This window comes from Carcharhinus amblyrhynchos, chromosome 9, assembly GCF_965287045.1.
Source record: "Carcharhinus amblyrhynchos chromosome 9, sCarAmb.v2.hapA, whole genome shotgun sequence".
Lineage (NCBI taxonomy): Eukaryota > Metazoa > Chordata > Chondrichthyes > Carcharhiniformes > Carcharhinidae > Carcharhinus > Carcharhinus amblyrhynchos.
In genome coordinates this window covers 73,590,451-73,604,391 of record NC_137332.1, presented here as the reverse complement: position 1 = coordinate 73,604,391, position 13,941 = coordinate 73,590,451, and the positions used below count along the sequence as shown (strand labels likewise).

The 13,941-nt window shown below is 43.4% G+C and overlaps 1 protein-coding gene and 1 long non-coding RNA gene across 2 annotated transcripts in view; both read left to right on the top strand.

The window, feature by feature from the left end:
* LOC145348587 (ral guanine nucleotide dissociation stimulator-like 1) overlaps positions 1 to 13,941 on the top strand; it is a 91,489-nt gene that overhangs the window by 36,937 nt on the left and 40,611 nt on the right. The window contains exons 12-13 of the mRNA XM_080196775.1: positions 2,488 to 2,571; positions 13,833 to 13,916. Of these exons, the coding sequence (XP_080052901.1) occupies positions 2,488 to 2,571; positions 13,833 to 13,916 (168 nt within the window). The remainder of the gene's footprint in view (positions 1 to 2,487; positions 2,572 to 13,832; positions 13,917 to 13,941) is intronic.
* LOC145348416 (uncharacterized) lies at positions 3,733 to 12,500 on the top strand. Its single transcript, XR_013887939.1, has 4 exons — positions 3,733 to 3,804; positions 4,964 to 5,035; positions 11,540 to 11,614; positions 12,423 to 12,500. It is a non-coding gene; the product is annotated as an uncharacterized LOC145348416 (long non-coding RNA).

Below are 13,941 nucleotides of genomic sequence, written 5' to 3'. Positions count from 1 at the left end.
AGCAATTCCATTTCATTCAGAACACCACAATGTAAATGTGAATGGTTGGGGAGCTAGCAGTTCCTGTAGGTAATGTAGGAACTTGGTCATAAAGGCACGTAATAGTGCAGCAAACACCATCTAGACCACAGCAATCACATGAGAGGAACTGACTGAGGTCCTGGCACAGTAGCACAGTGGTTAGCACTGCTGCTTCACAGTGCCAGTGACCCAGATCGATTCCTGGCTTGGGTCACTGTCTGTATGAAGTTTGTACCTTCTCCCTGCGTCTGTGTGGGTTTCCTCCCACATTCTGAAAGATGTACTGGTTAGGTGCATTGACCCGAACAGATGAAAGACTATGATGATGAGGGGAATTTCACAGTAACTTAATTGCAGTGCTAATGTAAGCATTATTTGTGAGTAGTAACATTTTTGCGTTATTCCTAGAGGTAGATTTTAACTTTTTGAGAGTGTCTTTTTTGGGGGGTTGGGGGGCAGAAAAGGATAGGAGGAGTCAGAAAGAAGGGGAGATTTTGTGAGTGATGGCAAAGCCCTGCTGCTGGTTCTGAAGTGGCCTTGGACCCAGGGCAACATGTTGCTGCGGGTGGCCAGCTCTCATGAACCTGATCCAATAAATGGTGTTGCCTGGTCTCAGACTGCCTGTCTAATCACTGGGATGTCACCTCAGGAACTGCTCGTTCAGTGGTACTGGTCTCCATTGCTGAGGTTGCCTCCAGAATAGGCCAGGAATTACCCGGTGATTTCCCCAAGTGGTGGGCATGGTTGGCTTGGGCAAAATGCCTGTGGAGGTAGCGAGTAATGGGCTACTTTTTTATCCATACATGAGACGTGGGTGTCACCACCTGGGCCAGCATTTATTGCCCATCCCTATTTGCCTTCCAGAAGATGGTGGTGAGCTGCCTTCTTGAACTGCTATTGTCCCTGAAGTCCACTGATGCCCACTTCTGATCTTATGGGGAGAAGGTCATTGAATGAAGTAGTTGAAGATGGCTGGGCCGAAGACACGCACTCTTCTGAGGAACTCAGGCAGTGATGTCCTAGGACTGAATTGACAGACCTCTAACAAGCACAACCTTTCTGCTGGTTACAAGTCCAGCCAAAAGAGAGTTTTACCCCTGATTTCCCATTGATTCCAGTATTTCCTGGGTTCCTTGATATCGATGGCAGCCACTCTGAACTTGCCTCTTGATTTCAATTCTTTGTGCCTGTTTGAACTAAAGTTGTAATGTTGCCAGATGCTAAGTGACCCTGACTGAATTCAAACTGAACACAGCACAAGTCATGCAGTGTAGCATAACTGTTGATGACCCCTTCCATCACTTCACTTCAAAGTAGACTGATGAGGTGATGATTTGCTGAGCTGCATTTTGTGTGCAGAACCTACCTGGGCACATTTCCATGTTTTTGGGTAGATACCGGTGTTGTAGTTGGACTGGGACAGCAAATTCTCAAGCACAAATCTTCAATACTATTGGTGTAATGTTGTTGGGGTCATTACTTTTTGAGGTAACCAGTGACTTCAGATGTTTCTTTACATAAAGTAAATCAAATTTGCTGAAGACAGGCACCGATGATGCTTGTGTCATCGGTGCCTGTCTTCTGGGCAAAGATTATCGCAAATGCTGCTTCAGCTTTGTCTTTTGCACAGGTGTGCTGGGAATGGGGTTAATTGTGGACTTGCCTCTTCCAGTGAGTTTTTTAATTGTCCATTGCTATTCATGATTAGATGTGGCAAGACTGCAGAGCTTGATGCACAGTCTATCACCTTGATGTTTATGTTATTGGGCAGCAAATAGCCCTGTGTTGTAGTTTCACCAGACTGACGTGAGATTTTTACTTCAGCCTGATGCTTCTCCTGACTTGTCCTGTTGTACACTACTTTCAACTAGGGTTGATCCCCTAAGCTTGACTATAATAGTGAGGTATTTGTCAGGCCATGTGTGTCCTGTTCGACAAGGCCAGCTGATCAAGGTTTGAAATACTGCATCTTCAATTTAAGTGGGGGGGTAGTTTAATGGGTTTAATTCTGATTGCAAGTACTTGCTTAAAATGACGTGCTTTATGGCCAAGCCATGAAAACTTTGACAGTCCAAAGTGCAAGGAAGATAGAAAGTCATGTTCTTCAGAAACCAACTCAGTCAAGAAATTTGATCCAATATCTGACTAAACTCTGCTTCATTCAGAATCTGTGTAAACGGGAATTGCTGGCGCTTCCTGTAAGAATCATGTAGGGACAGCTTCATATAATAGTGTAGTGAAAACCATTCCAGACCACAACAATCACATTACTGACTCTCTCTGCATTTGTCTTATTCCTCAACATTTCTAAATGAAAAAATACATTGTACAGAACAAAAGGTGATGTGTTAGTGCAAACCAGCTGATCAAAGGTTGAAATATTGAATCCCAGAATCTCCTGTTTTTCAAATGATGGCCACTTGTGGATGCAAGCGTTTGTTTAAAATCACTTTACTTTGTGACCAGTTGCAGCTACAGAAACTGTGACAGAGCAAATGGTGAGGAAAATGGAAATCGTGTTTTTTCAGGAACCATTGCAGTCATCGGACAGTAAGTTTAATCTGATGTGCGACAACGGTTTCTTCTTTCAGAACACCACAATGTAAATGTGAATGGTTGGGGAGCTAGCAGTTCCTGTAGGTAATGTAGGAACTTGCTCATAAAGGCATGTAATAGTGCAGCAAACACCATCTAGACCACAGCAATCACTTGAAAGGAACAGACTGAGATCCTGGCACGGTAGCACAAGGAAGGGTTGGCACTGCTGCTGCTTCACAGTGCCAGTGACCCAGTTCGATTCCTGGCTTGGGTCACTGTCTGTGTGAAGTTTGTACTTTCTCCCTGTGTCTGTGTGGGTTTCCTCCCACATTCTGAAGGATGTACTGGTTAGGTGCAGTGACCCGAACAGATGAAAGACTATGATGACAAGGGGAATTTCACAGTAACTTAATTGCAGTGCTAATGTAAGCTTTATTTGTGAGTAATAATGTTTTTGCATTATTCCTAGAGGTAGTTTTTAACTTTTTATGAGTGTCTTTTTTGGGGGGATGGGAGGCAGAAAAGGACAGGAGGAGACAGAAAGAAGGGGAGATTTTGTGAGTGATGGCAAAGCCATGCTGCAGGTTCTGAAGTGGCCTTGGACGCAGGGCAGCATGTTGCTGCGGCTGACCAGCTGATCAAGGTTTGAAATACTGCATCCTCAATTTAAGTGGGGGGTGGGAGGAGTTTAATGGGTTTAATTCTGATTGCAAGTACTTGCTTAAAATGATGTGCTTTATGACCCAGCCATAAAAACTTTGACAGTCCAAAGTGCGAGAAAGATAGAAAGTCATGTTCTTCAGAAACCAACTCAGTCAGAAATTTGATCCAATATCTGACTAAACTGTGCTTCATTCAGAATTTGTGTAAAAGGGAATTGCTGGCGCTTCCTGCAAGAATCATGGAGGAATAGCTTCATATAATAGTGTAGTGAAAACCATTCCAGACCACAACAATCACATTACTGTCTCTCTCTGCATTTGTCTTCTTCCTCAGCATTTCTAAATGAAAAATACATTAGTACAGAATAAAAGGTGATGCATTAAAGCAAACAAGCTGATCAAAGGTTGAAATATTGAATCCCAGAGTCTCCTGTTTTTTTAAATGATGGCCACTTGTGGATGCAAGCGTTTGTTTAAAATCACTTTTCTTTGTGACCAATTGCACCTGCAGAAATTGTGACATTCCAAATGGTGAGGGAAATGGAAATCGTGTTTCTCCAGGAACCATTGCAGTAATTGGAAAGTAAGTTTAATCTGATGTGTGACAGCAATTCCATTTCATTCAGAACACCACAATGTAAATGTGAATGGTTGGGGAGCTAGCAGTTCCTGTAGGTAATGTAGGAACTTGCTCATAAAGGCACGTAATAGTGCAGCAAACACCATCTAGCCCATAGCAATCACATGAGAGGAACTGACTGAGGTCCTGGCACGGTAGCACAAGGGTTGGCACTTCTGCTGCTTCACAGTGCCAGTGACCCAGTTCGATTCCTGGCTTGAGTCACCGTCTGTGTGAAGTCTGTACTTTCTCCCTGTGTCTGTGTGGGTTTCCTCCCACATTCTGAAAAATGTACCAGTTAGGTGCAGTGACCCGAACAGATGCCAGACTATGATGATGAGGGGAATTTCACAGTAACTTAATTGCAGTGCTAATGTAAGCTTTATTTGTGAGTAATAACATTTTTGCATTATTCCTAGAGGTAGTTTTTAACTTTTTATGAGTGTCTTTTTTGGGGGGATGGGAGGCAGAAAAGGACAGGAGGAGACAGAAAGAAGGGGAGATTTTGTGAGTGATGGCAAAGCCCTGCTGCAGGTTCTGAAGTGGCCTTGGACGCAGGGCAGCATGTTGCTGCAGGTGACCAGCTGATCAAGGTTTGAAATACTGCATCCTCAATTTAAGTGGGGGGTGGGAGGAGTTTTATGGGTTTAATTCTGATTGCAAGTACTTGCTTAAAATGATGTGCTTTATGACCCAGCCATAAAAACTTTGACAGTCCAAAGTGCGAGAAAGATAGAAAGTCATGTTCTTCAGAAACCAACTCAGTCAGAAATTTGATCCAATATCTGACTAAACTCTGCTTCATTCAGAATCTGTGTAAAAGGGAATTGCTGGCGCTTCCTGCAAGAATCATGGAGGAACAGCTTCATATAATAGTGTAGTGAAAACTATTCCAGACCACAACAATCACATTACTGTCTCTCTCTGCATTTGTCTTATTCCTCAACATTTCTAAATGAAAAATACATTAGTACAGAACAAAAGATGATGCATTAAAGCAAACCAGCTGATCAAAGGTTGAAATATTGAATCCCAGAGTCTCCTGTTTTTTTAAATGATGGCCACTTGTGGATGCAAGCGTTTGTTTAAAATCACTTTTCTTTGTGACCTATTGCACCTGCAGAAACTGTGACATTCCAAATGGTGAGGGAAATGGAAATCGTGTTTCTCCAGGAATCATTGCAGTAATTGGAAAGTAAGTTTAATCTGATGTGTGACAGCAATTCCATTTCATTCAGAACACCACAATGTAAATGTGAATGGTTGGGGAGCTAGCAGTTCCTGTCGGTAATGTAGGAACTTGGTCATAAAGGCACGTAATAGTGCAGCAAACACCATCTAGACCACAGCAATCACATGAGAGGAACTGACTGAGGTCCTGGCACAGTAGCACAGTGGTTAGCACTGCTGCTTCACAGTGCCAGTGACCCAGATCGATTCCTGGCTTGGGTCACTGTCAGTGTGAAGTTAGTACCTTCTCCCTGCGTCTGTGTGGGTTTCCTCCCACATTCTGAAAGATGTACTGGTTAGGTGCATTGACCCAAACAGATGAAAGACTATGATGATGAGGGGAATTTCACAGTAACTTAATTGCAGTGCTAATGTAAGCATTATTTGTGAGTAGTAACATTTTTGCATTATTCCTAGAGGTAGATTTTAACTTTATGTGAGTGTCTTTTTTGGGGGGTTGGGGGTCAGAAAAGGATAGGAGGAGTCAGAAAGAAGGGGAGATTTTGTGAGTGATGGCAAAGCCCTGCTGCTGGTTCTGAAGTGGCCTTGGACCCAGGGCAACATGTTGCTGCGGGTGGCCAGCTCTCATGAACCTGATCCAATAAATGGTGTTGCCTGGTCTCAGACTGCCTGTCTAATCACTGGGATGTCACCTCAGGAACTGCTCGTTCAGTGGTACTGGTCTCCATTGCTGAGGTTGCCTCCAGAATAGGCCAGGATTTACCCGGTGATTTCCCCAAGTGGTGGGCATGGTTGGCTTGGGCAAAATGCCTGTGGAGGTAGCGAGTAATGGGCTACTTTTTTATCCATACACGGGATGTGGGTGTCACCACCTGGGCCAGCATTTATTGCCCATCCCTATTTGCCTTCTAGAAGATGGTGGTGAGCTGCCTTCTTGAACTGCTATTGTCCCTGAAGTCCACTGATGCCCACTTCTGATCTTATGGAGGGAAGGTCATTGAATGAAGTAGTTGAAGATGGCTGGGCCGAAGACACGCTCTCTCCTGAGGCACTTGCGCAGTGATGTCCTGGGACTGAATTGACAGACCTCTAACAAGCACAACTGTCTTCCTTTCTGCTGGTTGCAACTTCAGCCAGAGAAGAGTTTTACCCCTGATTTCCCATTGATTCCAGTATTGCCTGGGTTCCTTGATGTCGATGGCAGTCGCTCTGATCTTGCCTCTTGATTTCCATTCTTTGTGCCTGTTTGAACTAAAGTTGTGATGCGGCCAGGTGCTAAGTGACCCTGACTGAATCCAAACTGAACACTTGAGCACAGGTTATGCTGTGTGATAGCACTGTTGATGGCCCGTTCCCTCACTTCCCTGATTGAAAGTAGACTGATGGGGTGGTGATTTGCTGGGCTGCATTTTGTGTGCAGAACCTACCTGGGCACATTTCCACGTTTTTGGGTAAATACCAGTGTTGTAGTTGGACTGGGACAGCAAATTCTCAAGCAGATATCTTCAATACTACTGGTGTAATGTTTTTGGGATCCTTACTTTGAGATATCCAGTGACTTGAGATGTTTCTTTATTACATGAAGTGAATCAAATTTGCTGAACACTGGCATTGATGATGCTTGGGTCATGGAGGCCAAACTGGATCATCCACTTGGCATTTCTGGGCAAGGATTTTTGCAAATGCTGCTTCAGCTTCATCTTTTGCACAAATGTGCTGGGAGTGGGGATAATTGTGGACTCATCTCCTCCAGTGAGTTGTTTAATTGTCCACTACCATTCATCATGAGATGTGGCAAGACTGCAGAGCTTGGCTCTGATCCACAGTCCATCACCTTGCTGTTTATACTGTTGGGCAGCAAATAGCCCTGTGTTGTAGTTTCACCAGGTTGATGCTGCATTTTTCGGTCAGCCTGATGTTGCTCCTGGCTTGTCCTCTTGTACACTTCATTCAACTAGGGTTGATCCCCCAGCTTGATTATAAAAGTGAGGAATTTACCAGGTCATGAAGGATGTTCGACAACCCAAGGTGATGAAGGCTTGAAATACTGCACCTTCAGCTTACGAGGAGGTGGGGTTTAATGGGTTTAATTTTGAATGCAAATACTTGCTTAAAATGACCTGCTTTATGACCACAGCCCTGATAACTTTGATAGTCCAAAGTGCGAGGAAGATAGGAAGCCATGTTCTTCAGAAACCAACTCGGTCAAGAAGTAAGTTTGATCCAATGACTGAATACAAACTGATCACTTGTGCTCAGGTTATTCTGTGTGATTTGCTGGGCTGTTGCTTGTGTGCAGAACCCACCTGGGCATATTTCCACATTGTTGGGTAGACTCCAGTGTTGTAATTGGACTGGAACAGCTTGAATGGGGGGACAGCAAATTCTCAAGCACAAATCCTCAATTCTATTGGTGTAATCTTGTTGGGTTCCTTATCTTTGAGGTATCCAGTGACTTCAGATGTTTCTTTATTAGATGAAGTGAATCAAATTTGCTGAAGACCGGCATCAATGCTCCTTGGGTCATCAGGGAGGCCAAAATAGATCATCCACTTGGCACTTCTGAGCAAAGGTTATTGCAAATGCTGCTTCAGCTTTGCACAGATGTGCCGATAATGGGGAAAATTGTGGACCCGCCTCCACCTGTTTAATTGTCCACTACCATTCATGGTTAGATGTGGCAAGACTGCAGAGCTTGGCTCTGATCCATAGTGTATCACCTTGCTGTTTATGCTGTTCAGCAGCAAATAGCCCTGTGTTGTACTTTCGCCAGGCTTGCGTCACATTTTTAGGCCAGTCTAGTGCTTCTTGTCCTCTTGTACACTTCATTCAATTAGGGTTGACCCCACAGCTTGATTATGAAAGTGAGGAATTTGCCAGGCCATGAAGGGTGTTCAACAACCCAAGGTGATGAAGGCTTGAAATGCTGCACCTTCAGTTTAAGGGGGGTTGGGGGTTTAATGGGTTTAATTTTGAATGCAAATACTTGCTTAAAATGACGTGCTTTATGACCTCAGCCATGAAAACTTTGACAGTCCAAAGTGCAAGGAAGATAAAAAGTCATGTTCTTCTGAAATTAACTCAGTCAAGAAGTAAGTTTGATCCAATATCTGACTAAACTCTGCTTCATTCAGAATCTGTGTGAAAGGGAATTGCTGGGGTGCTGGCTCTACCTGTAAGAATCATGTAGGAACAGCTCCATATAATAGTGTAGTGAAAACCATTCCAGACTACCACAATCACATTAAGAACGCAAGAACATTAGAAATAGGAGCAGGAATAGGCCATCTAGCCCTTCGAGCCTGCCTCGCCATTCAATAAGACCATGGCTGATCTGAGGTGGATCAGTTCCACTTTCCCGCCTTCTCCCCATAACCCTTAATTCCCTTGTCTATCAGAAATGTATCTACCCATGACTTGAATATATTCAACGAGGTAGCCTCCACCACTTCAACGTGCAGAGAATTCCGGAGATTCACCACCCTTTGAGTGAAGAAGTTCCTCCTCAACTCTGTTCTAAACTGCCCCCCTCCCTTATTTTGAGGCTGTGCCCTCTAGTTCTGGTTTCCTTTCTAAGCGGAAAGAATCTCTCTACCTCTACCCTATCTAGCCCCTTCATTATCTTGTAAGTCTCTATAAGATCCCCCCTCAGCCTTCTAAACGCCAATGAGTACAGGCCCAGTCTATTTAATCTCTCCTTATAAGCTAACCCCCTCATCTCGGTATCAGCCTGGTGAACCTTCTCTGTACTCCCTCCAAGGCCAATATGTCCTTACGCAAATAAGGGGACCAAAACTGCACACAGTACTCCAGTTGCGGCCTCACCTGTGCCCTGTACAGTTGCAGCAAGACCTCCCTGCTTTTATATTCTATCCCCCTCACTATAAAGGCCAGCATTCCATTCACCTTCTTGATCACCAGCTGCACTAGCAAAAACCCCCCAGGTCCCTCTGCACAGTAGCATGCTGCAGCTTTTCACCCTTTAAATAATATTCCTTCCTACTATTATTTCTATCAAAGTGGATAACCTCACATTTGCTAACATTATACTCCACCTGCCAGGTCCTCGCCCACTCAGTCAGCCTATCCAGATCTCTCTGCAGACTTTCCGCGTCCTCCACCCAACTCGCTTTCCCACTCATCTTCGTGTCATCAGCAAACTTTGTTCCCCTACACTCAGCCCCCTCCTCCAGATCGTCTATGAATATGGTAAACAGTTGAGGCCCAGCACCGATCCCTGTGGCACTCCACTAGTCACCAACTGCCAACCAGAAAAGCACCCATTGATTCCAACTCTCTGCTTTCTGTTAGATAACCAATCTTCAATCCACACTAACACTTTACCCCCAACTCCATGTACCCTAACCTTCTGCAGCAACCTTTTGTGAGGTACCTTATCGAACGCCTTCTGGAAATCTAAAAACACCACATCCACCAGTTCCCCTCTGTCTACCGCATTAGTCACATCTTCATAAAAATCCAATAAATATGTTAAACATGACTTCCCCTTCACGAATCTGTGCTGCGTCTGTTTGATCAAACCGTTCTTTTCTAGGTGTCCTGCTATTTCTTCTTTGATGATGCATTCTAGCATTTTTCCAACTACGGATGTCAAGCTAACCAGCCTGTAGCTCCCTGCCTTTTGTCTGCTACCTTTTTTAAACAGCGGCGTAACAGTAGCTTTTTTCCAATCTGACGGCACTTCCCCAGAGTCCAGCAAATTTTGATAAATAATTACTAAGACATCTGCTATTACTTCTGCTATTTCTTTCAGAACCCTGGGATGCATTCCATCCGGTCCCGGGGACTTGTCTACCTTCAGTCTCATTAGTCTAGCAAGCGCCATCTCTCTAGTAACAGTAATTGTATTAAAGACCTCATCTCCTACCAACCCTCTATCTTTAATATTCGGTAAGCTATCTGTGTCCTCCTCCGTGAAGACTGACACAAGAAATTTATTTAAAGTCTCAGCCATTTCCTCGTTACCCACCGTTAAATTCCCCCCTCTCATCCTCCAAAGGTCCAATGTTCACTCGAGCCAGTCTCTTCCTCTTTATATATTTGTAAAAACTTTTACTATCATTTTTTATATTTAGACCTAGTTTAGCTTCATACTCTATCTTTCCTTTCTTTATCGCTTTCTTAGTCATTATTGACTCTCTCTGCATTTGTCTTGTTCCTCAATAGTTCTAAATGAAAAATACATTAGTACAGAACAAAAGATGATGCATTGATGCAAACCAGCTAATGAAAGGTTGAAATATTGAATCCCAGAGTCTCCTGTTTTTTAAATGATGACCACTTGTGGATGCAAGCATTTGTTTAAAATCACTTTTCTTTGTGATCAATTGCACCTGCAGAAAATGTGACAGCGCAAGTGGTGAGGAAAATGGAGATCGTGTTTCTCTAGGAGACATTACAGTAGTCATAAAGTAAGTTTAATCTGATGTGTGACAGCAATTCATTCAGAACATGACAACATAAATGTGAATGGCTGGAGAGCTAGCAGTTCCTGTAGATAATGTAGGAACTTGCTCATAAAGGCATGTAACAGTGCAGCAAACACCATAGCAATCACGTGAGAGGAATTGATCGAGAGCCTGGCACAGTAGCACAGTGGTCAGCACTTCTGCTTCACAGTGCCAAGAACCGGGATCAATTTCCAGCTTGGGTCACTGGACATTGCACATTCCCTTTGTGTCTGTATGGGTTTCCTCCCATATTCTGAAAGATGTGCTAGTTAGGAAGTATGTTGACTTTAACAGGTGCTGGATTATGGTGACTAGGGGAGTTTCACAGTAACTTAATTGTAGTGTTTATGTAAGCTATACCTGTGACAAATAGTCTTTTTGTCTAATGTTTCCATTATTCCTAGAAGCAGTTAACTTTTTTTATGTGTGTGTTTCGGGAGAGGGAGGAGGAGGTTTTGTGGGTGATGGCAAAGCCCTCCTGCTGGTTTTGAAGTGGCATTGGACCCAGGGCAGCATGTTGCTGGTAGTCGCCTGCTGCCATGCACCTGATCCAATAAATAGTATTGCCTGGTCTCCAGAACTGCCTGTCCAATCACTGGGATGTTTCAGCAAACACACATTCAGTGCTACTGGTGGCCATTGCTGAGGTTGCATCCAGAATAGGCCAGGATTTATCTGGTGTTTTCCCCAAGTGGTGGGCATGGTTGGCATGAGCAAAATGCCTGCAGAAGTAGTGAGTCATTGGCTACTTTTTGATCCATACATGGGATGTGGGAGTCCCTAGCTGGACCAGCATTTATTGCCTGTACCTAATTGCCTTGAGAAGATGGTGGTGAGCTGTCTTCTTGAATTGCTATTGTCCCTGAAGTGTAGGTACATCAATGGTGCTGTTGGGGAGGGAATACCAGGACTTTGACCCAGCAACAGTGAAGGAAGGTGATATATTTCCAAGTCAGTTTAAGGAGAGGGTGGGGGGTTTAATTGGTTCAATTTTGAATGCAAATACTTGCTTAAAATGACGTGCTTTATGACCACAGCCCTGAAAACTTTGACAGTCCAAACTGCGAGGAAGATGGGAAGCCATGTTCTTCAGGAACCAACTCAGTCAAGAAGTAAGTTTAATGCAATGACTGAATCCAAACTGAACATTGTGTGCAGGTTATGCTGTTTGATTTGCTGGGCTGCTGCTTGTGTGCAAAACCTACCTGGGCACGTTTCCACATTGGGTAGATTCCAGTGTTGTAGTTGGATTGGAACAGCTTGAATAGGGGCACAGAAAATTCTCAAGCACAAATCCTCAGTACTATTGGTGTAATGTCATTGGGGGTCCTTCCCTTTGAGGTATCCAGTGACTTCAGATATTTCTTTACATGAAGTGAACCAAATTTGCTCAAGACAGGCACCCATGATGCTTGGTTCACTGGGGAGGCCAAAATGGATCATCCACTCAGCACTTCTGGACAAAGGTTATTGCAAATACTGCTTCAGCTTTGCACAGATGTGCTGAGAATGGGGAAAATTGTGGACCCGCCTCCACCTGTTTAATTGTCCACTACTATTCACGATTAGATGTGGCAAGACTGTAGAGCGTGGCTCTGATCCACAGTATCTCACCTTGCTGTTTATACTGTTAGGCAGCAAAAAGTCCTATGTTGTGGTTTCACCAGGCTTACAACGTATTTTTAGGTCAGTCTGGTGTTCCTCCTGACTTGTCCTCCTGTACACTTCATTCGACTTGGGTTGATTCCCCAGCTTGATTTATAACAGTGAGGAATTTGCCAGGCCGTGAGGGATATTCGATAAACCCAGATGATGAAGGCTTGAAATACTGCATCTTCAGTTTAAGGGTGCGGGAGGTGTTTAATAGGTTTAATTTTGAATACAAATATTTGCATAAAATGATATGCTTTATTACCACAGCTATGAAAACTTTGACGGTCCAAACTCCAAGGAAGATAGTAAGCCATCATGTTCATCAGAAATTAACTCAGTCAAGAAGTAAGTTTGATCCAATCTCTGACTAAACTCTGCTTCATTCAGAATCTGTGTAAAAGAGAATTGCTGGCGCTTCCTGTAAGAATCATGTAGGAACAGCTTCATATAATAGTGTAGTGAAAACCATTCTAGACTACAACAATCACATTACTGCCTTTCTCTGCATTTGTCTTATTCTTCAACATTTCTAAATGAAAAATACATTAGTAAAGAACAAGAGGTGATGTGTTGATGCAAACCAGCTGATCAAAAGTTGGAATATTGTATCCCAGGGTCTCCTGTTTTTTAAATGATGGCCACTTGTGGATGCAAGCGTTTGTTTAAAGTTACTTTTCTTTTGACCAATTGCAACTGCAGAGACTGTGACAGTCCAAATGGTGAGGAAAATGGAAATTGTGTTTCTCCAGGAGCCATTGCAGTAATTAGAAAGTAAGTTTAATCTGATGTGTGACAGCAATTCCTTCTTTCAGAACACCACAATGTAAGTGTGAATGACTGGGGAGCTAGCAGTTCCTGTAGATAATGTAGGAACTTGCTCATAAAGGCACGTAATAGTGCAGTAAATACCATCTAGACCATAGCAATCACATGAAAGGAACTGACTGTGGTCCTGGCACAGTAGCACAGTTGATAGCACTGCAGCTGCTTCACATTGCCAGGGACCCAGTTCGATTCCTGACTTGCATCACTCACTGTCTGTGTGGAGTTTGCACCTTCTCCTTGTAACTACATGGATTTCTTCCCATATTCTGAAAGATGTACTGCTTAGCTGCATTGACCCCAACAAGTACCAGACTATGGTGGCTGGGGGAATTTCACAGTAACTTAATTGCAGTGTTAATGTAAGCTTTACTTGTGACTACATAAATGCTTTTTAAAAGGTAAAATTTTACCTGCCTCTACTACTACCTCTGGCAGCTTGTTCTAGACACTCACCACCCTCTGTGTGAAAAAAACTGCCCCTCTGGACACTTTTGTATCTCTCCCCTCTCACTGTAAACCGATGCCATCTAGTTTTAGACTCCCATAACTTTGGGAAAAGATATTGACTACTTAGCTTATCTATACTCCTTCTGGGCAAAGGTTATTGCCAATGCTTCTTCAGCATCTTCAGTGTCTTCTTCAAGACATTCTTCAGTGTCTTTTGCACAGATGCGCTGGGAGTCCCCATTTCTGAGCATGGGGATATTGTGAACTCACTTCCTCCAGTGTTGTTTAATTGTCCACCACCATTCAAGTTAGATGTGGCAAGACTGAAGAGCTTTTTGTTTCAAATCATTTGATGTGGCTGCAAGTTCTTTGTTTGAAATGACTTAACATGTGCTTTATAATCAGTAGTAGCAATGGAAAATTTGATGGATCAAACTGTGAGAAAGATGGGAATCTAAGTTCACCAGAACGAAGTGCACTAATGAGAGAGTAAGTTTAATTTAATATGGCTAAA